This window comes from Leucopleurus acutus, assembly GCF_964270905.1.
Source record: "Leucopleurus acutus genome assembly, chromosome: 6".
In the NCBI taxonomy this organism is placed as follows: Eukaryota; Metazoa; Chordata; class Mammalia; order Artiodactyla; family Delphinidae; genus Leucopleurus; species Leucopleurus acutus.
In genome coordinates this window covers 86,072,262-86,100,026 of record NC_139149.1, presented here as the reverse complement: position 1 = coordinate 86,100,026, position 27,765 = coordinate 86,072,262, and the positions used below count along the sequence as shown (strand labels likewise).

Sequence of the window (27,765 nt, the reverse complement as noted above, 5' to 3'; positions counted from 1 at the left end):
ACCTGGATCTAAAGCCTGAAGCTAGTGTCGAGAGCCCAAGAAAAATCTCGGTAGCCTGAGAGTCTGATTGGGAGTATGCTTGAAAAAGTAAACCCGGAAAGGCTTTAGTGAATTAGAGCTGAAGGCAGAGGAAATATAATAGATAATTTGGCTGGAGTCGGGAAGGTTTAATGCAAATAAGATAGTCTAAGGCAGCGTGGGAAAAAAGACTACAATACCCAGTGGTTACAGTGTGTGAGAAGCGCTGCTTTCTGGGAGTTGTAGTATCTAGGAGCTGTGTTTGAATTATCGGGACTGAGGATAACCTGTTAAAATTAAAAGAGAGAGAGAGAGGAGAAGCCTATTTGAATCGGGCCTCTCTGTATCTTCACAATCGATTGTAAGCTTAAATATATTTTTAAAAAATACAGACAGATTAAAGGGACGCGCCGCCTTTAAGACTATGCTTTACTAATCGATGACTCCTAAATCTAGGAATAGGTAGTTGATGTTTGTGGGCTGGGCCTTGTGGAAGAGAAGCCTCGTGGTGTCTCCTGGCTGAGGAGGCCCGAGGAAAGAAAGCGGAAGCCCAGTGTTCGACTGCTGCTTTTCTCTGACACGTGCGGTCTAACTTTGAGCTGCCTCTTTTTGCAGTCCTGAGAGGCCAAAGCGCCGGTTGTCTGTTACCCATACGTTTCTGTAGGCAAGCCATGGCTCAGCTCCAGACACGCTTCTTCACTGACAACAAGAAGTAAGTAAGCGTACTCCCTTTCTCTCCCCTCCTCTCCTCCCCCCTCCCGCCTCCCGCCCCCCAGCCCTGGGATCCTTTCAAAAGACCACTCCGGTATGACCTTGTGCATCCCTGGTTATCTTTGCCATCAATTCACTTTTTCCCTTTTTTTGGCTGGATTCCTCGCTTGAGCGAGTTTTCGTTCAAATGGAAGCGGTACTTTGCGAGGATTTCTCAAGGATCACCGAGCCTTCTTGCCTAGACTCAGGCTGTATATAATTTGAATTGTGGGTGTAGAGGGACCTGAAGGGCTTCAGGTTTGCTTTCTGAATGAAGTGCATTATGTAATTGAACAGTGAACAACAGACCAAGTCGTTATAGGCTGTCTGCTTAGTGGTGTTTCACAGTGTCTGAAAACACAACTTCATTTTCCTACGTAGGTAATAGACGATGCTTTTCTAAACCAGGCTAGAAGGTGGAGCTCTCAATAGGGAGTTTGTAGAACTGGTTTTTGATGAGTGTGAAGTCAATTCAGTTACAGATTTGTGTATTTATATACATAAATCTACACGTATACGTGTGTATATATATATACCTGTATGTGTATACCTATATGTATGTAAACATTTTACCAATTTTACAAATGGTCCCCAGGTATGTAGCAATCATTTGAAACCTAATTATATTCTGCTTTGTGGCGTATATTACACTATTAATTAACTTTTTTTTTGTTTCGCCTGGTCTCTTCAACTATATTGTAAGCCTCTTGATTGTAGAGACTATGCTATGCTTCTTGGATTGACTGAGTCAACAAATGTTTGTCAAGTTCTTCTGGAACTGATGATAAATAATAAATATTTGTTGTATTAACAAGCTAATGTCAGCTATAAACTAAAAAACTCCCACCTCAATTAAGATTATATTTTTGATTCTGTGTTTGTAGCTTTATGTGTTGACCTGGTACATCATATTCACTCCTCTTGTATTGTTGCTTACAGTACATTTAAATTGTATTATCAATACAGATGAGTGTATATACTTAGTCGAAATGCTTCTAAAGGAATATGGTGATGGTATAGCATGATCACTGTATTTTTTCTAATTATAAGTTTTATGGAGATTATTGTTGATTCACATGAAGTTTTAAGAAATATTAGAGCACTGTATTTTAACTCCTGTGATAAATGGATAAACATCATATGTGTGTATGTGTGTTTGTGTTTATATATTTAGGTTTTCCAAAAAGGTAACAAAACCTAGAAATTAAACTTCTCGCTTCTTCCTTTCACGCAGTACGTTCTCATCAGTAAAATGCGAGGGGAAAGTACATTTATTCATGTATATGTGTATAATGTACATATGCATGTATCTTCCTATATGAGTATGTAATTATGCTACTTTTCCCTACTCATCTTACTGGCCAAAATATCATAGTAAACCCAAACTTTCAATTTCTAGGCTTTGTTATCTTTTGGAGAACCTAAATAACTTTTTACTTTTTTCAGCATGATAAATATATAACTATAGCCTTACTACTCAAAGTGTAGTTTGCAGACCAGCAGCATTAGCATCACTTGGGAGCTGGTTACAAAAAGCAGAATCTCAGACTGTACCTCAGACTTGCTGATTTAGAATCTACATTTTAGCAAGATCTGAAACTTCCATCCCCCTCTCCCACTGTGACAAAAAGAGACTTATCATAGCATGTCTTGGTGAGCCCTGGAAGTTTTACCTTAACATCTTTTGAAACTTTTACATTCCCCACAAATATAGCCTAAATTCAGACCTTATGAAGACTTTTTTGGTTTTGTTTTTTGTAACAACTTTATTGAGATGTAATTCATGTGCAATAGAATTCACACATTTAAGTGTCCAATTCACTAGTTTTGAGTGTATTTGCAGAATTATGCAACCATCACCACAGTAAATTTTAGAACATTTTTCATCATCCTTTAGTTGTTACCCCCTCCCCCCACACCCAAATACTTCCAAATCCCCCCAGCCCAGGGCAATCACTAATTTACTTTCTGTCTCTATAGATTTGTCTGTTACGGACATTTCATATAAATAGGATTATACAGTACGTGGTCTTTTGTGACTGGCTTCTTTCACTTAGTATGATGTTTTCCAAGGTTCATCCATGTTGTTTTTTATATATATATATATACCTATATATATAAAACAGGGCTCATCAAGACATGTTGTAATAAATCTCTTTTTGCCACAATGGGAGTGGGGGTGGGGGGAAGGCTTTTATATATATCAATACTTCATTCCTTTTTTCTGCTCAATAATATTCCGTTGTATGGATATACCAAGTTGTGTTTCCATTGTTCAGTTGATGGACATTTGGGTTGTTTTCACCTTTTAGCTATTAGGAATAGTGGTGGTGTCAACATTTGTGCACAAGTTTTTGTGTAAACATATATGTTCATTTCTCTTGGGTATATACTTAGGAATGGAGTTGCTGGGTCAAGTGGTAATGCTGTGTTTAACTTTTTGAGGAACTGCCAGATTTTTCCAGAGCAATCATACCATTTTACCTTTCTACCAGCAATGATAAGGGTTTAATGTCTCCACATACTCACCAACACTTAATATCTGTCTTTCTTATTGTAGCCATCCTAGTGGGTATGAAGTGATATCTCATTGTGGTTTGATTTGCACTTCCTTTATGACTAACAGTGCTCAGCATCTTTTCATGTGCCTGTTGATCATTTGTATACCTTGTCTGGAGAAATGTCTATTTCGATCCTTGGCCCCTTTTTAAAATAGGGTTGTCTTTATTATTGAGTTATAAATGTTCTCTATATATTCTAGATACATGTTCCTTGTCAGATATGTGATTTGCAAGAATTTTCTCCCATTCTCTCTCACAAGAGTTTCTTAATCTGCCTCCTGCTGTGTGTGCCTGTAATCCAGTCTCTGCAGTGCTGCCAAGAAAGATCTAACTAAACAAAATTCTGATGATGTTATTTGACTTAGACAGTGGTTCCTCCATTGCCTAGGGAAAGAAGTAAAAAGTACTTCACAGAGCATCTAAACTACTCCATGCACATCTCTTTAGCCTTATCTTTGGTCACTGTCTACAGTAAAGTAACACTTTCTGGAATAAGCTGGGTGGGCAGCTCTTTAATAACTCTTAGCTATTTTTTTTGCTGCTCTCCCTGCTTTCCTGCACCCCTTCTTTCTGCCTCGCCACACTTCACCTGGCAGAAACTCACTTTTCTAGATGTAGTGTAAGAGTGATGTTTTTTATGCATCCTTTCAGACTCTGTTCTCCCAGCCCCCTTTTCTCTGGTTGAAATGACCTACCACTTCCTTGTTCTCCCATTTTATGTATTACTTATGACACTGTTCTTACATACTTTCCTCGTATTTGATTACCAGACTTTAACCCTTTCCAAGAACAGAGACCACAGGTTAATTCATTTTTTGTTAACCCCATGTAGCAAAATGTCTGGCATGTATTAGATACTCAATAAATGTTTGTTGAATGAATAAATGCACATTTGTTAAAACATCTATAGACTTGATTTATTGTTTCCTTTTTGTAGATATGCAGTAGATGATGTTCCTTTCTCCATACCTGCAGCCTCTGAAATTGCTGACCTTAGTAACATCATTAATAAATTGCTTGAGGCCAAAAACGGTGGGTATATATACTCTGAAAAGTTAGGAGAAAGCACAGTGACACTAACTAGACTGAAATACATGACATGTTATTTATAGCCCTTTGGGGGCATTATTTTATAATATTGCATGGATTTTATCATGGTAAAATTTATAACATGGATTTCCCTACTGTATGATAGTTTGAAAAATGCTTTGAAATAAGTTTTCAGGAAAAAAGAAATTCAGTTTAATCTGCTTTTAAGGCAATATGGAGAGAAGGTGGTTGAGATTTAGGAGTAAAGATTTTAGTGTAAAAGTTGTGATGTAGAGGTAATGAAGACGTGAGGGCTAGATTGGGTAGGCATAGAACAAGCATCTTGGTGCTTCTACAAAGCAAAATTACAATATCTGAATTTGAGCATTTGTTTTGTATAATAACAAATGCCAGTATTAATACTAGTATTTTATTTAAGTATTTAAAATTCATTTTAAAATAATGGATAAAACAAACATAAACATGCCACAGTATCAAGTAAAACATTTATAAAGATATAAATTAAAATAAATTAAACGTATGTAAAAAAATTTATGGGCTATAAATTTATATGTAAATTTAATATAAAATTAAAATGATATGAACATTGTAAAATTAATATGAACAATGTATGCAAAAATATTGATCAAACAAGATTGGTCATAAGTTGATAATGGTTGAAGTTGGGCGATAGGTATAGGAAGGTTTATTATTCTCCACTTTTGTATATGTTTGGAATTTTCTATAATAAAATGTTTCTTTAAAAAGTAATGAAACCATATATATAGTAGAAGATTTAAACATGAAAAATGGAAAATAACATAAAGCATAATCTTTAAAAACAAAATTTGTCAATGGAGCCATCATTTAGAGGCAAGCTTTTTTTTTTCTTTGCGTATGCGGGCCTCTCACTGTTGTGGCCTCTCCCATTGCGGAGCACAGGCTCCTGACGCGCAGTCTCAGTGGCCACGGCTCACGGGCCCAGCGGCTCCGCGGCATGTGGGATCTTCCCGGACCGGGGCACGAACCCGTGTCTCCTGCATAGGCAGGCGGACTCTCAACCACTGCGCCACCAGGGAAGCCCTAGAAGCAAGCATATTTTTATGCAGATGTTTCTGATGCTTTTAAAGCTCTTTTGATTCTACCCTAGTTGGAGGAATGGGGAGGTGAGAATTGTAAACTAATGCCTAATGTTTTACACTTCCTCTTCCAAAAATCTTATAACTTTTTTGTTAAGCTTAAGATGTTTTTGAACAACTTTTTTGCAGGGGGACAAGGTCTTTTCATTGTTAGCAAGATATAGTTCTTGATACAGAGATATTCACATAGCATTTCCTTTCGGTTCTTATCTTTCATCATGGATGTACAATAGTGTAGAGATTCTGATGCATAGTTAGTTTTCTAAACTCCAAAGATGTCATATATTCTACTTGTTGAAAAACTCTGAACTAGCATAAGAATTATTTTCTTGCAAGACACTTTGCAATATCAGTATATGGTTGGTTGTTGTTACCCAAATATTTGCATATTTTTCTAAACTTGTAGATGAACATTGATTTGTCTTTTTGTGTAAATCGATTAACTGAGTCACTGCTCTTGAGTTGAAGATGCAAAATGATTCACATTTTTATTTTATTTTATTTATTTATCTTTGGTTGCGTTGGGTCTTCATTGCTGCATGCGGGCTTTTCTCTAGTTGCGGTGAGCAGGGGCTGCTCTTGATTTCGGTGCGCAGGCTTCTCACTGCGGTGGCTTCTCTTGTTGCAGAGCATGGGCTCTAGGCACGCGGGCTTCAGTAGTGGTGGCTCACGGGCTTTGTTGCTCCGCATCATGTCGGATCTTCCCAGACCAGGGCTCAAACCCATGTACCCTGCATTGGCAGGCAGATTCTTAACCACTGCGCCACCAGGGAAGCCCAGATTCAGGTTTTTTAAAAAGTAACAAGCCAAAGAGTCAATGAGGGAATTCTTCTTTAAGAAGGATTTTATTATAGCTAATAAATCAGAAAGAATGAAGAAGTTTTAGCATTTTGTAACTCCAAATGAAATAATGGATTTAAGAAGTGAATATCTATAGCTACTAAAGCCATTTATTAGGTAAAAGGCTAACAAAGAACGTTATGGTGGATGGGATCAGACTGACATCATCTGAACTCAGAGGTAGATCTTAATATCGTAAAAGGGGAGACAGTGAGATAGTGTGCTTTCTAATGTGATACAATGGGAAATACAATATGGTGTGTAAATATCTTGCCAGAAACAGACAGACCCAAAGTCTAATCAGGCATTTGGGTCTGCCTAATGTACAGGTTGTATGTAGGTGGTAGAGGAACATGTTAAAGGATACCTTGGAGATATAATCAACCAAAGCCAGAATGTAAGAAGTATTACAAGAAGACCCAGTTTCTTCAGCAAATAAAAGGCAATGGAAAAAAAGGACAGAGAACTGTTAAAGATATTAATCAAATATAATGTGAGGACTTCGGATGCTGATTCTAGAAAGCTCACTGTTAAAAGACATTTATGAAACAAGGAAATATGAACATTGACTGGCTTTATGGTATTAAAAGGAATAAGTAATGTTAAATTTTTAACATTGTGACTTTTTTAGTCTTTATATTTTAGAGATTACACACTAAAGCATTTACAGATGAAATTATATCATTTCTGAGTTTTGCTTTAAAAAAACCAGCAGGACAGTGGAGGGAGGAGTATAGATGATTGTCCATGAGTTGGTAAAAGATGGGAATGAGGATTCATTATGTTATTCCTACTTTTGTATATATTTGGGATTCTTCTTAGAATACAAAGGTTTCCTTAATCAACATGATTACACCATCAACAATAAAAATATTATACCAACAGAACAAAGTATTTCTGTTCTTAAAAATCACATAATATACTGGAATACATGGTCTGATTGTGCCATGGAGAAATTCTGGAGAAACTTGGAGGCCACACTAGGATAATAGGTACCTGTTTGTTTTGGGGGAATCTCTCATTTACCTCTGCCAATACCACTTCAGGTCCTAACAATGATAATTTTATTATGTATTTTCTTTAGAGTTCCACAAACATGTGGAGTTTGATTTCCTTATCAAGGGCCAGTTTCTGCGAATGCCCTTGTTCAAACACATGGAACTGGAAAACATCTCATCAGTAAGTTCAAATGCTTACCTGCTCTATTTTACTTAAGGTATTACCAGATAATGTAGGAAAACTTCATTTAGAATCAGCCTGAATCTACAGGAACCAAGAGCCTTTTGATTACTGTTTTTTCCTAGAAACTGAACCTCGGTTTCTATATCTTCAATGTTTAAATTCCCTCTTTTTTTCTAAGAGTATTATTCAAGAAATGCAGATGAATGAACAAGGAAAGGTAACTTCATATTTGTGGAACAGTTGTCAAGAAAGGGAATAGCAAATATATGTTTACTACTAATAAAGGTATATAAAATGATTGTGTACATATATAAACTTATGGGTTAGGTTATTGTGATTTATAGTGATTGCCCCTTCCTCTAATTTTCAAACTTTCCTTATTATTACTTTTATAATTTAAAATATTTATAATTGCTTTTATGATTAGGGGGGCAATTTTTGGAACTGTGGTGAAATATACTGTGGCCTCTCCCCTTGCGGAGCACAGGCTCCGGATGCGCAGGCTCAGCGGCCATGGCTTACGGGCCCAGCTGCTCCGCGGAATGTGGGATCTTCCCGGACCGGGACACGAACCCGCGTCCCCTGCATCGGCAGGCGGACTCTCAACCACTGCGCCACCAGGGAAGCCCTTAAACATTTTTAAGTGTACAATTAAGTGGCATTAAGTACATTCACAATATTATGCAACCATCACCACTGTCCATTTCTAGAATTTTTTCATCATCCTAAACAGAAGCTCTGTATCCATTAAACAGCATGCTTTTATGATTTTATAAAGTTTCTTATATTCTTTTTTTTCTACTTTTAGCATAAGTTTTCCAAGGTCATTAATATTTCTTGATATTACTCTTAGCATATGGTTAGGTCAAATAAAGTTTTTCACTTTTTATATGTCTCCAAAATTTCTGGATTCTGAAGGGGAATTATTACATGAAGGAGATAAATTACACCGGGGGTCTTTTATTTTCATAACGTACCATTTAAAAACTGCACCACCTGATTGATTTTTTTTTTTTTTTGGCGATACGCGGGCCTCTCACCGTTGTGGCCTCTCCCGTTGCGAAGCACAGGCTCCGGGCACACAGGCTCAGCGGCCATGACTCACGGGCCCAGCTGCTCTGCGGCACGCAGGATCCTCCCAGACCAGGGCACGAACCCGTGTCCCCTGCATCAGCAGGCAGACTCTCAACCACTATGCCACCAGGGAAGCCCTCTCTTGATTGATTTCTGGTTTCTCTCTGTGACTAGGAAGAGGTTGTGGAACTAGAGTACGTGGAAAAGTATACTGCACCTCAGCCGGAACAATGCATGTTCCATGATGACTGGATCAGTGCAATCGACGGGGCAGAGGAATGGTATTGCCAGATGAATGTTTTTGTATCCATTTTAAGTGTACTATATGAATATTTTTCTCTGATTACTTGTTCTTTGTGAAAGTAATTTTGTGATATATATATATATATATATATAGTGACCATGCCAAAGACCTTTAAATTTAGTGTAGTCAAGAAGAAACATATCTATTAATAGGTTTTCTTTTCTGTCTAAAGATGTTGTAGTGACATTTGTCTTCCGAATAGGTCGTGTGTCTTAGGGCATTTATTTGATTATGTTGCTTTTAAGACCAAGAATATAATTTGTTTCATAGAGGGAAAAAAACCTTTTCTAGCCACAGATCTCCCAGCCTACTACCCTGAAGATGCAGATCATGCTATTTTTAGGGCTGAAAAGGGCAGACTGGAATCAAGAAGGTATGAATCGTTCAGAGCAGACCCCCTCTGGCCTTATTGTAGAAAAACACCTCAAGAATGGATCTCAGTAGGAGCTTACTTTCAAAGAATGTCTCCCTGGAGTTATTACATAGTTATGTTTTTACTGGTTTTACTTTTACTTTAAATGGTTCTACTGCTTTTTTATTTAATGGTTTTCACTGGTTAAATACAAAGGACTATTAGGCTTTTCAAACAATTCGTTTAGCTTCCCTGGGAGTGGTAATATTTTACAACAATCATAAAAATGAAATCTAGGGTTTGTCAGTTACATTTTTATTTTAGGAGGTCAGGAAAAGCCAAATGTAACATCTTCTGATTTATTCTAGTGTGTTTTGAAATCTTAATCTTTATATTAAAGAAGAGTTTAAAAATATAATCCTCAAGGTTTACTTTATCAGTGCTTTAGAAATATAATTGATTTCAGGATTTGAGAAAAGCTGTTTTTTGTGTTTCATAGGATTTTTTTCTCCTCACAGGATCTTGACTGGTTCTTATGATAAGACTTCTCGGATCTGGTCCTTGGAAGGAAAGTCAATAATGACAGTTGTGGGACATACAGACGTTGTAAAAGATGTGGCCTGGGTCAAAAAAGGTTAGGACTCTGCCTAAATGGAGAGGAATCCTGGATAGGGAATTGGAAATAAGCCATTTTCGATGCTGGGGCAGAATGGGGACAGGATAAGAAATGTCTCATGCCTCAGTTTTTAAAGGGTCTTTCAAAAATATACACATAAAAAAATCCATAAATCAGTAGAAGTGAATCCTAAAATTATATCACATAATATACATTTTCAAGTTAATATTGAGTGTGTTAAATGCATGTCTTTTTATAGTTTTGTTTTGTTTTTTGGCTGTGCCCTTTGGCACACGGGATCTTAGTTCCCCAACTAGGGATCGAACCCGCTCCTACAGTATAAGCACGGAGTCTTAACCACTGGACCTCCAGGGAAGTCCCTGTACTATTTTTGAAGAATCTTCCCTTTTATACCATAAGTTAGCTTCTTTTTTCAAAGGTGGCTATATGAGGTCTTTTACCTTTTTAACATCTTTATCAACAACTACAAAAAATTCCGTTCTTTAGTTTTGGAACACTATTTAAAATTTTTGTACTAATTTGTTTCTTATCCTTGTGTTCTCCTTTCTTCAGACAGTCTGTCTTGCATACTACTGAGTGCCTCTATGGATCAGACTATTCTCCTGTGGGAGTGGAATGTAGAGAGAAACAAAGTGAAAGCCCTGCACTGCTGCAGGGGTCATGCTGGCAGTGTGGAATCTATAGCTGTTGATAGCACAGGAACCAAAGTAAGTAGCTATTGTGTTATTAGTACTGTGTTCAATTAGAATTTGAGCTTCTTGTGCAAAAATGTCTTTTCTACATAAAGTTACTGTGATCGGTCTACTTCCATAACAATTGGTGACTAAAGAATATGATTTCAAACCAAAAGTAAATACTCATATTGAGAGATATGAAGAGTCACTCCCTGACTCTGGGTATCTCTGGTTCAGAATTTTATATAAATAGCAGAAATTTTAAGAACTCAGGTAAAAAAGTAATTTCTTTATGTAACCTCCTCAAATCATAGTGATTGACATTTTCAGTCCTTCAGCTACTCATAGTGCTGTCATTAATTGAAAATGTCTAGCTGATCCCCTAAAACTTAGCATGCACTAAAGTTAGCATTAATCGAGGTTGTTTTACTATTACTGCTGATCTACTCTGTATCACAACAAAATGGTAAAAGTTAGTCAAGCTATGAGGGCAACACAGTATTTACTTAAGAGGGGTTACAAACTCCCTCACCATTTGAAAATTCTCCAAACCACATGAAGTATTCTAGATTTAAGAGTGTTTCTTCAGCATTTCTTTGCCAGTTAGCGTAACAGAGGACGTTTCTGCATTCAAAGTTAAAAATTTATGAGTATTCATATTGAGGCATAAAGAAGGTTTACATGTTGTTGAGTCCAAACTTAAGTGAATTAACTGTACCCTGTCCTTTGGCTATAAGAGATAGAAACTCATCCTGAACATTTTTTAGCTTAAAAGACCCAAGGAGGGAGTGATGCACCACATCATGAGCAGGGTGATGATGCATTTGGATGTCAGGAACCAATGGAGTAGAGGCTTGCATGTGGCTAGCACACCTCCTCCCTCTCGTCTCCCCAAATTGACTTCATTCTCTTACCTCAGTCTGGCTTTCTCCACATGGCAATAAAACCTGGCCTTCAATATTCCCAGGTTTTACATCCTATACTGTCTGTCCCTGGAAAAAGATTAACTTCAGCTCTCTAAAACACAAGTTTTCAAAAAAAACCACAGTTTTTTTCAAAAAAAACACAAGCTTTCTCTTTCCTCTGAAGGAGGAAGAGACCTACTGCCACAGTGTAGGTCAGTTGCCCACCCTGATCTAAGCAACCATGGCCAGGGTACGGGCCCTATAAGAATGGCAGCTCTTTCAGTTGCCATGAGATTGAGGGTACAACTTCCCAGAGACTAGGAAGACAGGCAGATAGGTGATGCCATAGTAGTAAGGATTTCAGGGCAAAGTAAAGATTTCAAGTTAAATAGCAGAAGAAAACCAGGCAAACAATATGATGGATTATATTGCATACTCTTTTTCGCTTCATATATATTTTTTTTAGTTTTGCAGTGGCTCCTGGGATAAGATGCTAAAGATTTGGTCTACAGGTAAATGAAATGTTTCTTCTACGTTGACTTATTAATGATATTTCAAGAATTTCAGTGAAAAAAAGACTTTTTAGCCCATATTTTTCTATAAAAAATGGACCAGAGCTTTTTAGGTCACAAATAAAGTACTATAGTATAGAGAAAAATTAGTATATTTCTTTGTGTTTCAAAATGTTTTTCTACTCTTCCACCCCCTTATTTATTGGACAATGTCACTGAATCCCTGCAAGTACCAATAACACATCTGGTGCAGTGTGACATAACTACCTTAGTTCTCAGAGTTCCCTTATTCAGGAATGTGGAAATAAACAAATTACCTTGAGTCATTTTGATATACTTTACTATTAGAGAAATTTCTTAGTTTAGCTGGTTTACTTTAAAAAAATTTTTTTAAATACAATTTTACCAAACTTAATTTTCTCACTTCGAAAACGTAGATTAGAAAGAGCAATTAGAGGAGACAAGGGGACTCTTAGAGGAAAGTACCTTGATAATAGTAAGAAGACACTGCTAGAAGAAAAGAAGGGGGAAAACCCACATATATTTTAAAAAGTAGTAGTACAGAACTATTTATTGCATGGGTAAGCAGATCAAAATACCTCTGTTGCTTCTGAGGAAATTGCTATATTACTGTACAACACCCTAAATACAGTTAAGCCCAGCTTAAACAGTTTTAAATAATTATGTGTAAAATGGCAGGAAATATAAATCCATTTTAGTTAAAGCAAACAGTTTTGAGGCAGAAAGTTGTTTGTGTAGGAATTTTTCCTTTTGTGAAATACTTTTTGATAGTGTTGGGTAGATGAGATATTATCTATGATTAGTTGTTACCCTTAAGGTGCTTATAGTCTAGTTTGGGAAAAGCACATGACGTTTATAAAATAGTTACAAAACATTAAAATCTATGGTTTTTTAATCTGGGTTTGCTACCTAGTCAAATGATGGATAACGAAGATTTTAATCAAAAAATAACTATCGGGCTTCCCTGGTGGCGCAGTGGTTGAGAGTCCGCCTGCCGTTGAAGGGGACGCGGGTTCGTGCCCCGGACCGGGAGGATCCCATGTGCCGTGGAGCGGCTGGGCCCGTGAGCCATGGCCGCTGGGCCTGCATGTCCGGAGCCTGTGCTCCGCAACGGGAGAGGCCACAGCAGTGAGAGGCCCGCGTACCACAAAAGAAAAAAAAAACTATCTATGAAACACTTTTAATTTATTGTTAGAAAAGTGAAATAGTCAAGAAGAATAAACATGGCTGGAATGTATGTCCTTTTAACATGTGTTTACTTACCATGTCATTCCCTTCTTCATAATGTAAATGCAATCTGGTCAGAACTCTCCTACAACTATAATAGTAAGCAACTTTTCATAGATATGGTAAACTGATGAATAGCCATAATGATAATCTTAATAAGATACCAAACTGGGTAGGTTTTAGGATTTTAATGTATAACACTTTATGTTTTGCTTTCTCCTTTTCGAAGATTGGTAAGCCAGGTATTGTTTTTAGATATAATTTCCATTAACCAAAATGAGGAGAAATGTTAACTCCCTAACCAGTTGAGATAACAGAGAAAGTATATACCTAGAAATATAAGAATTATTTGAGACTGTTTGTAATTAATATTTACCTTAAATTTTAACTCTATCAAATCTAATTCTCTGTGATATAGTCCCTACAGATGAAGAAGATGAAATGGAAGAATCCACAAATCGACCGAGAAAGAAACAGAAAACAGAGCAATTGGGACTAACAAGAGTAAGTATTTGTGAGAACTGACAGTATTGGGCTTAGGGTTTTTTTTTGATAAATTGATTGATTGATTGATTGATTGATTGCTGCAATGGGTCTTTGTTGCTGCACTCTGGCTCTCTCTAGTTGCTGTGAGCAGGGGCTACTCTTTGTTGCCGTGCGCGGTCTTCTCATTGTGGTGGCTTCTCTTGTTGTGGAGCATGGGCTCTAGGCACACAGGCTTCAGTAGTTTTGTCATGCAGGCTCAGTAGTTGTGGCTTGCGGGCTCTAGAACGGAGGCTCAGTAGTTGTGGCACACGGGCTTTATTGCTCCGCAGCATGTGGGATCTTCCCCGACCAGGGATGAAACCCATGTCCCCTGTGTTGGCAGGCGGATTCTTAACCACTGTACCACCAGGGAAGTCCCGGCTTAGGTCTTTATTGACAAATATATGTTAATTTAATATAATTGTTCATATTTAGTTTCCTTTTGTCTTGTCTTGCTGCTTCAACCATAAGGCTTTCTTTCAGTAGATTTGTAAATTTTTATTATAAATACTCTGCTGCATTTATTTGAGTTATTGAATGTAGTTGCATTAAGCTAGGTTTACAGCTTGATAGGTTGATTATTTAGCTATTATATTTGGCCTCATGGTGAATTTTTTTTTTTAACATCTTTGTTGGAGTTGCTCATGGTGAATTTTAAAGTAGGATCTTTTAATTGTTGAAGCTTGCGCTAAGTTTAGTGAAATATCTCATTACCTGACTGTTTAATGATAATGTTGCAGACTCACAGACATAGAAAACAACCTTATGGTGACCAAAGGGGAGAAGGGGTTGGGGGGGAGCAAATTAGGAGTTTGGGATTAGCAGACACAGACTACTGTGTATAAAATAAGTAAACAACAGGTCCTGCTGTAGAGCACAGGGAACTATATTCAATATCTTGTAATAAACCATAATGGAAAAGAATCTGAAAAAGAATAGATAACTGAATCACTTTGCTGTATACCAGAAACTAACACAACATTGTAAGTCAACTATACTTCAGTTTAAAAAATAGTAATAGTAATAATGTTTCATACACTGAGGATGTAATTCTAGTACATCTCCTAAATCAGTAGAAACCAAGAGTTTAATTGAGGTTTTGATTCTATCATTTTGCTATAGATCCAATTAAATCAAACTCAGAAAGTTAATCCAGATTCTTATTTGCTCTGTTCCATTAGAAGGATATTTATCATAATATGATCTGACCTGCATTAATATACTTAATGAGAAGAACAATACTGAGTCAGATTTAGGAAATCGTATGTTTCATTCATTTTCTAACAGCTGTAATGGATGTGCATTAAATCAGGCACACATTTGCACATTATTTCTTATAGTCACCAATAACAAGATAGATATCTTATAAAAACTGTTGAAAATGAGGAATAAGTGATTCCTCAAACTCACGTAAACTGCAGTAAACAATAGCACTTACTGTTTCCAACTGAAAATAGTGGTTTATAATTTATACATTTAAACATAGACTGCTGAATTGCAAGTTGAATGATCTGGCGGCAATTCAGCTTCCTTATCACTTGTCTCATAAGACACATTAAAGCTGGAAATGCCTTACCAATTGGATAACGTGCCAGTGGTAATTTATTGATGCATATCCCTGATCAACCTTTAAAGAATATATCTGAGTAGAAAAAGACTTCTTGAATTATCAAAATACTTTACTTACAAGGTAGCTTTTTTTTTTTAACCTTTATGTTAGTTGAAGTTTGGCATACGTATAATTAAGTATACAGCTCAATGCATTTTTGCAGTTGTGTATACCCAAGTAATCACTATCTAAATCAAAACATCAAGAATTACCGACACCCTAGAAGATGCCCTCTAGGCTCCCTTGAAATCAGTAGCCTCCTAAAAGTGATCACTGTTCTGACTTATCCTAGATTAGTTTCACCTAGTTTTAAGCTTCATATACAGGCATACCTCATTTTATTGCACTTTGCAGATAATGCATTTTTTTACAACTTGAAGGTTTGTGGCAACTGTGTGTCAAGCCTGTTGGTTCCATTTTTCCAGCAGCCTTTATTCACTTCGTGTCTCTGTGTCACACTTTGATAAGTCTCAAAATATCTCAGACTTTTAAATTATTATTATATTTGTTATGGTGATCGGTGATCAGTGATCTTTGATGTTACCATTGTAATTGCTTTGGGGTGCCATGAACCACGCCCATATAAGACAGTGAACTTAATCAGTAAATGTGTATGTTCTGACTGCTCCACCGACCAGCCGTTCCCCCATCTCTCTTGCTCCTCTCGGGCCTCCCTATTCCCTGAGATTCAACAATATTGAAATTAGGCCAATTAAAAACCCTACAGTGGACTCTTAAGTGTTGAAGTGAAAGGAAGTCTCATGTCTTTCACTTTAAATCGAAAGCTAGAAATGATTAAGCTTAGTGAGGAAGGCATGTCAAAAGCTGAGAGAGGTCAAAAAGATAGGCCTCTTATGCAAATTAGCCAAGTTGTGAATGCAAAGGAAAAGTTTTTGAAGGAAAAGTGCTACTCCAGTGGGCACATGAATGATAAAGTGAAATAGCCTTGTTGCTGATATGAAGAAAGTTTGAGTAGTCTGTGTAGAAGAAAGTCTGTGTAGAAGATCAGACCAGCCACAACATTCCCTTAAACCAAAGCCTAATCCAGAGGAAGGCCCTAACTCTCTTCAATCCTTTGAAGGCCGAGAGTGGTGAGGAAGCTGTAGAAGAAAAGTTTGAAGCGAGCAGAAGTTGCTTCAAGAGATTTAAGGAAAGCAGTCTTTATAACATAAAAGTTCAAAGTGTAGCAGCAAGTGCTGATGTAGAAGCTGCAGCAAGTTATCCAGAAGATCTAGCTAAGAAATTAAACGGTGACTACACTAACAGATTTTCAAAGCAGATAAAACATCCTTTTAAAAGAAGATGCCATCTAAGACTTTTATGAGAGAGGACAAGTCAATGCCTGGCTTCAAAGCTTCAAAGGACAGGCTGACTCTCTTGTTAGAGGCTAATGCAGCTGGTGACTTGAAGTTGAGGCCAGTGCTCATTTACCATTCTGAAAACCCTAGGGACCTTAAGAATTATGTTAAATCTACTCCGTCTGTGCTCTGTGAATAGAACAACAAAGCCTGGATGACAGTACATCTGTTTACGGCATGGTTTACTAAGTATTTTAAGCCCACTGTTGAGACCTACTGCTCAGAAAAAAGATTCCTTTTTAAAAACATTATTGCTCATTGACAGTGCACCTGGTCATCCAAGAGTTCTGATGGAGATGTTCAAGAAGATTAATGTTATTTTCATGCCTGCTAACACAGCATCCATTCTGCAGCCCATGGGTCAAGGAGTAATTTCAACTTTTAAGCCTTATTATTTAAGAAATATATTTCATAAGACAATAACTGCCATACTTAGTGATTCCTCTGATGGATCTGGGCAGTCATCTGAAAACCGTTGGAGGGACTTCCCTGGTGGTCCAGTGGTTAAGAATTCGCCTTCTAATGCAGGGGACGCGGGTTCGATACCTGGTTGGAGAACTGAGATCCCACATGCTGCGGGGCAACTAAGCCCACACCCCACGACTACTGAGCCCCCGTGCTCTGGAGCCTGCGCACCATAACTAGAAAGAAGCCCGCGCGCTGCAACAAAAGACCCCGCGTGCCGCAACGAAGATCCCGCAACTAAGACCCGATGCAGCCAAAATGTAAAAAGAATTAAAAAATAAATTTTTAAAAAAGCTTTAAGAAAAAAAAAACCTTTGGAAAGAATTCACCATTTCTAGATGCCATGAAGGACATTCATGATTTATCGAGGTCAAAATATCAACATTAACAGGAGTTTGGAAGAAGTTGATTGCAATCCTCATGGATGACTTTGAGGGGTTCAAGACTTCAGTGGAGGAAGTAACTGCAGATGTGGTAGAAATAATTTAAAAAACTAGTACTAGAAGTGGAGCCTGAAGATGTGACTGAATTGCTGCAATCTCATTTTAAGACTTTAATGGATGAGGAGGTGCTTTTTATGGTTGTGCAAAGAAAGTGGTTTCTTGAGATGGAATCTACTCCTGGTGAAGATGCTATAAAGATTATTGAAATGATAACAAATGATTTAGAATATTACATAAACTTAGTTGATGAAGCAGCAGCAGGGTTTGAAAGATTTGACTCCAATTTTGAAAGAAGTTCTACTATGGGTAGAATGCTATCAAACAGTATTGAATACTACAGAGAAGTTGTTCATGAAAGGTCAATCGATGTGGCAAATGTCATTGTCTTCTCATTTTAAGAAATTACCACAGCAACCCTGGCCTTCACCAACCACCACCTGATCAGTCAGTAGCCATCAACATTGAGGCAAGACCCTCCAAAGGCAAAAAGATTATGAGTTGCTGAAGACTCAGATGATGGTTACCATTTTTAGCAGTAATTTTTAATTAAGGTATGTACTTTTTTAATACATAACGCTATTGCATATTTAATATACTACAGTATAGTGTAAACATAACTTTTTTTTTTTGGTACGCGGGCCTCTCACTGCTGTGGCCTCTCCTGTTGCGGAGCACAGGCTCCGGACACGCAGGCTCAGCAGCCATGGCTCATGGGCCCAGCCGCTCCACGGCATGTGGGATCTTCCCAGACCGGGGCACGAACCCATGTCCCCTGCATCGGCAGGCTGACTCTCAACCACTGCACCACCAGGGAAGCCCTAAACAATAACTTTTATATGCACTGGGAAACCAAAAAATTCTTGTGACTCACTTTATTACAGTGTTTGCTTTTTTGTGGTTGTCTGGACCCAAACCCTCAGTATCTCTGAGGTATGCCTGTAATATCTGTGAGATTTTATTCATCTACTGCATGTAATAGTTCTTTTCAGTAATAGATAGCATGCCATTACATGAATATACCAGAATTTATTTGCTCTTGTTTTGATGGACATTTAGATTGTTTCTAGTTTTAGCCACCATAAATAAAGTTGCTGTACTTGTTTTTTGGTGCACATATGTCGTCATTTCTGCATATGTAGAATTGCAGGAGTAGAATTGCTGAGTGACAGGGTATACACATGTTCAGTTTTATGAATGTTTAATACTGCCAAAACATTTTCCAAGATGGTTATATCAGTTTATACTCCCACTGACAGTATGAGAGTCAAAGTTACTCCACATCCATATCACCACTTGATATGGTCAATTTTTTAGTACCATAACTGATTTTATTTTATCACATAACATGTTTACATTTACTTACTGTTAAAAGGTGTCTTATTTTGTGATTTCTGGTGGTGTGTAGTGTATTTTAAGTCCCAGCCCTTTGATGGCTAATTTTGAAGTGCCTGTTCTTGTTTTTAGCACTTTTTTTTTGCTGCACCACACGGCATGCGGGATCTTAGTTCCCCGACCAGGGATCAGACCCATGCCCCCTGCAGTGGAAGCTCAGATTCTTAACCACTGCATTTTTTTTTAAGTGTGTTGCTTATCTTTTTCTTTTTGATTTGTAAGAGATCTTTTTATATTTTGTTTTTATTTTTTATTTTATTTTATATTGGAGTATAGTTGATTAACAATGTTGTGTTAGTTTCAGGTGTACAGCAAAGTGATTCAGTTATACATATATATGTATCTATTCTATTTCAAATTCCTTTCCAATTTAGGTTATTACAGAGTATTGAGCAGAGTTCCCTGTGCTATACAGTAGGTCCTTGTTGGTTATCTATTTTAAATATAGCAGTGTGTACATGTCAATCCCAAACTCCCAATCTATCCCTCCCCCCTTCTCTTCCCCACCCCCCGAAACCATAAGTTCATTCTCTGTGAGTCTGTTTCTGTTTTGTAAATAAGTTTATTTGTATCTTTTTTTTTTAGTTCTGCATATAAGCAATATCATCTGATATCTGTCTTTCTCTGTCTGACTTACTTCACTTAGTATGATAATCTCCATGTCCATCCATGTTGCTGCAAATGTCATTATTTCTTTCTTTTTAATGGCTGAGTAATATTCCATTGTATATATGTACCACATCATCTTTATCCATTCATCTGTCAATGGACATTTAGGTTGCTTCCATGTCTTGGCTCTTATAAACAGTGCTGCAGTGAACATTGGGGTGCATATGTCCTTTCAAAGCTAGTTTTTCTCCAGATATATGCCCAGGAGTGAGATTGCTGGATCATATGGTAGCTCTATTTTTAGTTTCTTAAGGAACCTCCATACTGTTCTCCATAGTGGCTGTACCAATTTACATTCCCACCAACAATGTAGGAGGGTTCCCTTTTCTCCACACCCTCTCCAGCATTTATTTGTAGATTTCTTGATGATGGCCATTCTGACTGGTATGAGGTGATATTTCATTGTAGTTTTGATTTGCATTTCTCTAATAATTAGCGATGTTGAGCATCTTTTCATGTGCCTCTTGGCCATCTGTGTGTCTTCTTTGGGGAAATGTGTATTTAGGTCTTCTGCCCATTTTTTGACTGGGTTGTTTGTTTTTTTGATATTGAGCTGCATGAGCTGTTGGGAAATTTTGGAAATTAATTCCTTGTCAGTCACATTGTTTGCAAATATTTTCTCCCATTCTGTGGGTTATTTTTTCATTTTATTTATGGTTTCCTTTGCTGTGCAATAGCTTTTGAGTTTCATTAGGTCCCATTTGTTTATTTTTGTTTTTATTGCCATTACTCTAGAGATGGATCGAAAAAGATATTGCTACAATTTATGTCAGAGTGTTCTGCTTATGTTTTCCTCTAAGAGTTTTATAGTATCCGGTCTTACATTTAGGTCTTTAGTCCATTTTGAGTTTATTTTTGTGTATGGTGTAAAAGGATGTTCTAATTTCATTTTTTTACTTGTAGCTGTCCTGTTTTCCCAGCACCATTTACTGAAGAGACTGTCTTTTCTCCATTGTATATAATCTTGCCTCCTTTGTCTTAGATTAATTAACCATAGGTGCATGCATTTATTTCTGGGCTTTCTACCCTGTGGGGCAATTTCTACCCTGTTCCATTGATCTATATTTCCATTTTTGTGCCAGTACCATACTGTTTTAACGACTAGCTTTCTTTTTGTATTTTGTATTCAAGGTCTTTGCTGGATATAGGTATTATAAGTATTTTCTCCCACTCAGTGCCTTGCTGATAACTTTTATTTTTAGGTGTGCACATTCATAAGCTTGCTTCCACTGTTCATTTTATTTGAGAGAAATCACAATATATTCATTTTTTTCATTTAGGTTTTTATAAGCTTTAAATCTGTGCATTCATAAATTATTAATTGAAGTTATGCTAGAAACCCTTGAAGTGCTATTTGAAGTTGAAATTAGAAATAATAGGAAAAGTTGGGTTATTAAGACCAAAATAAGACAAATATCAAAAAGTTATTTTCTCTCTGGATTTCTTTCTAGTACCTGGCTTGTATTAATATGAGTAATGCTCTTTTTAAAAATTCATTCATTCATTCATTTGGCTGCCTCAGGTCTTAGTTGCAGCACGCAGGATCTTCATTGCGGCATGAGGGCTTCTCTCTAGTTGTGTGCAGCCTCCAGAGCGCAGGCTCCTCTGTTGCTTGCCCCACGGCATGTGGGATCTTAGTCTCCCGACCAGGAATCGAATCTGTGTCCTCTGCATTGGAAGGTGGATTCTTAACCACTGGACCACCAAAGAAGTCCCCTCCAGTACTATTCTGCTGAAGTTTGTTTGCAGTAACAATGCCAAAGTTGACTTTTCTATCTTAAAAAAAAAAAAATGTACATGTAGGAAAATTCACTCTTTTTGGTGTATAGCTTTTGAGTTTTGATAAATACATAGAATATGTAACTACTACGTATTCAAGATACGGGAGAGTTTGCCATCCCCTGAAACTCATGTTGTCCATTTGTAGTCAGCCTTTCCTCTCTATTTCTATCACCTGACAACTACTATCAGATCTCTGTTCCTGTCATTTTTCTTTTTCTAGAATATCATATAAGTGGAATCACACAGTATGTAGCCTTTTGCATCAAGCTTTTTTTTCATATATCGTAATGTATTTGAGGAGGGAAACAAAGAAAGATTCATCCAGATTATTGGATATCATGGTTTATTCCTTTTAAATGCTGACTAGTAGTCTATTGTATGGATATACAACAGTTGGTTTAATCATTCACCAGTTGAAGGATATTTGGGTTGTTTCTAGTTTGACAGTTATAAATAAAACTGCTATAAACATTTGTGGACAGTTTTTTATGTGAACCTAAGTTTTCATTTTTCTTAGGTAAATACCTAGGAATGGGATTGCTTATTCATATACATTTACCCATCATTTTACATGCCATTTCCTATCCTGGAGCCTCTGATTGATTGTTACCTTACTTTTTGTTTTGGATCACAATAGAGGTTGTTCTGTTCCTCACTCCTCTATCAGGTTCCTTTACTACTTCCAGGAAAATTTTAGGGCTGGAAGAGAGACCTTAGGGATCATTTGGTCCAGCAGTTGGCAAATAACAGCCCCACAGGTGATTTGGCTGTGGCCTGATTTTGTACTACAGAGTGCTAAGAATGATTTTTACATTTTTAAGGGGCTTTAAAAACAAAGAACACGGAACAGAGACTGTATGTGGCCTGGAAAGGCTAAAATTTTTACTTTCTGGATCTTTATCAAAAATCTTTGCTGATCTCTAATCTAGTACAACCCCCTTAACATTTAAGAAGGTTAAATGTAACAGAGTTACACAAGTAGGTCAACTGTCCCCCATTTCAAGAGTTTTCCTTCCTTCTTTTACATGTTCTTTGTATTTAAGACAGACAGTATACCTAGTTTGATGATCTTAATTTGAGAGGGACATTAGAGATTTTGATTAGATTGATTAGATTAGATTTTGATTAGATTCATCTAATAAATGAGCCATGGGCATTATTTAAAGATTGGATGCTGAAGAAATGAGGTGGTGAGAATAACCTACTGCAATTAATTAACCTGGAAGAGTTATGTAGAAAATAGCAGCACCTTACCTCAAACCTAGGTCTTTCTGACCCCAGAGCTTTTTCTTCTAGCTTCTACATATAACATCTTTGTCAACTGGGAGAATTTAATTAGCGTTAATATTCCTCAAAATGAAAAGTAGAGCAGAAGGGGAAGCAACAGAATACTGTGGAAAGACTACAAATTTTGGAGTAATATTTGGGTTCAATCTCAGATCTGCCATTTATAAACAGTATGACCTTGGGCAAGTTATCTTTCTCAACTTCAGTGTTTTCATCTATAAAATAAAAACAGAAATATGTCTTGGAGGATTGCTGTAAAGAAGAAATAAGGTAGGATATGAAAGCTAAAGCACCTGACAAAATATCTGGTATATCAGCTTTAAAAGTAATAACTATTATTATTGTTTCAATCACTCTAAACCAAAAATGCTTTCCCTTTTGGGTGTCCTTCATTTCTAGACTCCCATAGTGACCCTCTCTGGCCACAAGGAAGCAATTTCCTCAGTTCTGTGGTCAGATGCTGAAGAAATCTGCAGTGCATCTTGGGACCACACAATTAGAGTGTGGGATGCTGAGTCCGGCAGTCTTAAGTCAACTTTGGTAAGACAAATTCAGTGTTTCTCTGATTAATTTTGAGCTTTTAAGCCCGGTAAACTTCTAGGAGATGGTTACTTTTCGCCCACCCTGGTTACATGTTCTTTCCTTTTTTTTTTTTTAGGCAGGAAATAAAGTGTTTAATTGTATCTCCTATTCTCCACTTTGTAAACGTTTAGCATCTGGAAGTACAGATAGGCATATCAGACTGTGGGATCCCCGAACTAAAGGTGAGTTGTGTAAACCTCTGAAGGAAAAATATGAGTGAGTAACATCAGTTTCTCTTCTCACTAGAGATGTGTATAAAAAGATACTTTTCTAGAAATTTTTGGGGGGGTTCTGCCTACTTCTGTTTTCTAAAATTTAATAATGGTTGTCTGTTTTGTTCAGATGGTTCTTTGGTGTCGCTGTCCCTAACCTCCCATACAGGCTGGGTCACATCAGTCAAGTGGTCTCCTGCCCATGAGCAGCAGCTCATTTCAGGCTCTTTAGATAACATGGTTAAGCTGTGGGATACGAGAAGGTAACTCCTGTTGATGACTTACAAAGGAAATCTATCAATTGCCCCGTTGTATACAGAGAAAATGAAATGAACACTGAAATGACTATCCAAAAGCAAAAGGGTTAAAAGAAAGGTCTGGGTCATATATCCTGAAATGATACATATTGATATCAAAAAGGAAGACCAGGATCAAAGGAATTTTCTTAATGTTAATATGTTGGGTTTTTTTGCATTCTGAATGAATTTAATTGTGATAGTTTATCTTTTGCCAAAAACACAATTTATGAAATCCATCTTTCTGACCTTGTTATATAAAATAGGAAAAAAACCCCGAACCTTAATATAAATATGATAATTATAGAATTCGAAGGGCAGTGGCCTGAATGAATGGAACTGTGGTCAAATTGTAAATTATGTGTTAATAGGCAATTAAGTAAAAATACAGAATTTTAAAGATAAAATTTAAAGGTTCCTTTCTTATTCATCAGTTAGTGCTGCGATACTAATATATGCAGAGGGCCCCCAAGAGAATGCATATACAATTTATTTACATATTTCTACAAGTAGAATGGAGAGGCAGTAACCAAAACCACAGTCTGCTAATGATACAGGAAAAACAGGAGTAGTAGTCAAGTAAATGCTCAGAATTTTAAGATTAAGTGGTTATTGGGGCAAGGATGGTAAACTAAAATTTTCAGAAAAGTATAAGTGACTAGTCATATATGTTTGTTTAATACTATGGAATGCATATAACATGTTAATATTTTCATCTTTTAGTTGTAAGGCTCCTCTCTATGATCTGGCTGCTCATGAAGACAAAGTTCTGAGTGTAGACTGGACAGTCACAGGGGTAAGAATTTATTAGTTATTTGGTAGAGAGGAAGAAACTACATTATGTTTTTAGAATAAATCTGGTATTTGTGTTTACAGAGTTACTAGTTTCAATATATCTGATATTTATAATTCTGTATTCTAAGTTCCATTAATATTCATAAAATCTCATATCTCATTTAAAGAAGAAAAAAATTGTCCTTTAATATTAGGAGTAGTAAAATTTGAATATTTTGAAGCACTTTTTTTCTCATGAGTATTTTATTGAAATGTTTTAAGTCCCTAAACTTGCTACTTCAGACTAACTGGATCAAAGTATTTGCTACTTAGAAAAATCTTAGATAATATGGCTGTATTATAAAATGTTCTTAAAGAATTAACAATTTAATTATACACACACACACACACACACACACACACGTAAAAGCTCTTATTGCCTAAGAACGCTTTCCAAATGCAGGTTTGAGGGCTATCTGAAAAATCTGTAGTATCCATTTACCTACAAACAATGTGCCATCTTTTAAAAACGTAATTTTCTTAAGCAGGTAAAACTACATTACCCTTCAAACTTTTAAATTTTATTACATTTCTTAGCAAATGCTTCATAGAAAGTACAGTAGCATATTATGCCTCAACCAAATTAAAATCACCACTTTTAAAGTTTTAATATAGTGTATGTATATATAGTATATTTGTAATATAGTAGTGAAATTTGATGCAATTGGCCCGTTTTAGTATTATTAACTCTCAATGCAAGTTAATTGCTCATCCATAATTCCTTCTGTAATCAGAATCATCAGTATTTAATTAGGTTCAGCAATCATATGAAATAATTGTATTTACTTCTGTGTTTATGTTTTTTTCCTCTCCCTTTACGCAGTTACTTCTGAGTGGAGGAGCAGACAATAAATTGTATTCCTATAGATATTCACCTACGACTTCGCACGTGGGTGCATGAAAGTGAATGATAAATTTGGCTACAGAGATGCCTTCTGTAAATGAAATTGGTAGAGAATTCTCAGATTACATCGATGCAGATGCAGGAAGCAGCCTTTTAGATTAAAATTTATATACTGTTTCACCGTTGATGATAGTTATCACTGTCTTTTTCTTTATTTTGTATTTATTATATAACAGTTATGTTTATTAAATGTAAAACATGGCCTGCATTCTCTACCTTATGAAAACCCTTGAAATTAAACTGAGTTTTTAATTTATCTTTTAAAGGTATTGGTTTGAATTAAGAATTGCTTTTGAAATGCTATAAAAGCATTATTAAAAATTCAGTAATTGTTCAGATTTTTATCTCTAAGGGAGAAACTTCACTTTTTAAAAAGTTAGCTGTTTAAAAAAAAGCATCTAAAAAAACTAATAAATTTTAATAGAGAAAAAATTAGAAATACAATCTGTGTTTGGTAAAATAAGTTATGTCTAACTATAATAATGTTCTTTGTAGGTATTCAGGACATTAAAACATGTAGATATTGCCAGTTAATTAAGAATTTGTTGAAATGTTTTAAGTGAAGTACTTTGTATTAAAGATAAGTCAGGGAGGGGACTTCCTTGGTGGTCCAGTGATAAAGAATCCGCCTTCCAATGCAGGGAACATGGGTTCGATCCCTGGTTGGGAAACTAAGATCCCACATGCCACAGGGGAGCTAAGCCTGTGCACAACTACTGAGCTTGTGCGCCACAACTAGAGAGCCTGCATGCCACAAACTACAGAGCCCACACGCTCTGGAACCCACACACCACAACTACAGAGCCCACGTGCCCTGGAGCCTGTGTGCCACAACTAGAGAGAGAAAACCCACGCACCACAACTAGAGAGGAGCCCGCATGCCACAACTAAAGATCCCGCATGCTGCAACTAAGACCGGATGCAGCCAAAAATAAATAAATAAATACAATATATTTTTTTAAAAGATAAGTCAGGGAATTCCCTGGAGGTCCAGTGGTTAGGACTCTGCACCTCCAGTGCTGGGGGCCTGGGTTCAATCCCTAGTCTGAGAACTAAAGATCTGGCAAGCTGCGTGGTACAGCCAAAAACAAAATTTTTTTTTTAAATAAAATAAAAGGAAGTCAGACTCCTTTAAAAATAGCATACAGATTTCATGGTAACCAGGAATCTCTCTCCCACACTTATCCTTGTATATAGATAAGAATTAGATTCTTCAGACAAAACCTTTCAGTCAGTATTAGATAAAAATATTCTGGGCTTCCCTGGTGGCGCAGTTGTTGAGAGTCCGCCTGCTGGTGCAGGGGATGCGGGTTTGTGCCCCGTTCCGGGAAGATCCCACGTGCCGCGGAGCGGCTGGGCCCGTGAGCCGTGGCCGCTGAGCCTGCCTGTCCGGAGCCTGTGCTCCGCAACGGGAGAGGCCACAACAGTGAGAGGCCTGCGTACCGAAAAAAATAAATAAAAAATATTCTAAAATTTTTTTATCATTAGCATTTATCTAAATTCATATATACAAAATATTTAAAGTAAATGTCTTAAAATGTGACTTTAATGGATTAGTATTTCTCAAGCAGAGCACCTCAGCCTCTAAGTAATATATGGGAAAATCAGTTTGGTCTCATCATTAGACTCTAATGCCATATATCTCACGTGAGGTTCCTATCAGAGGTCTAGGAAACAACCGCCATAACTTCGCTGCAATTGAGAGCCAGATTAACAGTGGATTAAACCAGGTGGAAGATTAGTTCTCTTGTATGTAGAGGTCCAGAGGCAGTCCAGTGCTGGTATAGTGGTTTTGTTCCATACTCCTTAGGGACCTGGGCTCCCTCTGCCCCTATGATACGGTCATCATAGCTCACAAGAGCTAGAGCTCCAGGTACATCATTTCTTAAAAGACAGTTATATTTTAATGCCCAAGAAGTGAATAAAGGTAGTTGTAAAATTCACACACAAAGTCTGTTTTTCCCATTTTGTGCAGAATGGTATAGATTTCATCATATTTGCAGTCTCTGGAAATATAACTTTCAAAGGACAAAGATGAATTTATATTCCTTTTCTGGATGGTCCCTGAATGAATCTTAAGGGCAGAGTTATTTAAAATAACTTTCTTAATGCACCCAACCTGGACTGCTCACAGGTAGTATGCATACACTAGGTGGTTAAAGTAAAGAGTCCTATTTATTAG

At 36.9% G+C, this 27,765-nt stretch overlaps 1 protein-coding gene across 2 annotated transcripts; it reads left to right on the top strand.

Moving 5' to 3' along the window:
- Positions 1 to 5: 5 nt before the first annotated feature.
- On the top strand, positions 6 to 25,804 carry WDR12 (WD repeat domain 12). Of its 2 annotated transcripts, XM_082840821.1 has the most exons (14): positions 6 to 50; positions 634 to 730; positions 4,267 to 4,361; positions 7,422 to 7,516; positions 8,768 to 8,874; positions 9,768 to 9,883; positions 10,439 to 10,593; positions 11,932 to 11,977; positions 13,644 to 13,729; positions 23,155 to 23,295; positions 23,414 to 23,519; positions 23,680 to 23,812; positions 24,569 to 24,641; positions 25,503 to 25,804. In XM_082840821.1, exons 2-14 carry the CDS (start codon positions 690 to 692, stop codon positions 25,578 to 25,580), a joined length of 1,272 nt encoding a protein of 423 aa, XP_082696947.1. In that variant the 5' UTR covers positions 6 to 50; positions 634 to 689; the 3' UTR covers positions 25,581 to 25,804. The 2 variants fall into 2 exon arrangements, with proteins under 2 accessions (XP_082696947.1, XP_082696946.1); XM_082840820.1 differs by lacking the exon at positions 6 to 50 and having other exon boundaries at positions 534 to 730.
- Positions 25,805 to 27,765: the final 1,961 nt, after the last annotated feature.

What these genes read in the sequence shown, in the direction of transcription:
- WDR12 (XM_082840821.1), top strand. Translation starts at nt 690, where the DNA reads ATGGCTCAGCTCCAGACACGCTTCTTCACTGACAACAAGAA. An exon ending in AACTGGAAAACATCTCATCA is followed by an intron (nt 7,517 to 8,767) that starts GTAAGTTCAAAT and finishes CTCTGTGACTAG; the next exon opens with GAAGAGGTTGTGGAACTAGA. An exon ending in TTGATAGCACAGGAACCAAA is followed by an intron (nt 10,594 to 11,931) that starts GTAAGTAGCTAT and finishes TATTTTTTTTAG; the next exon opens with TTTTGCAGTGGCTCCTGGGA.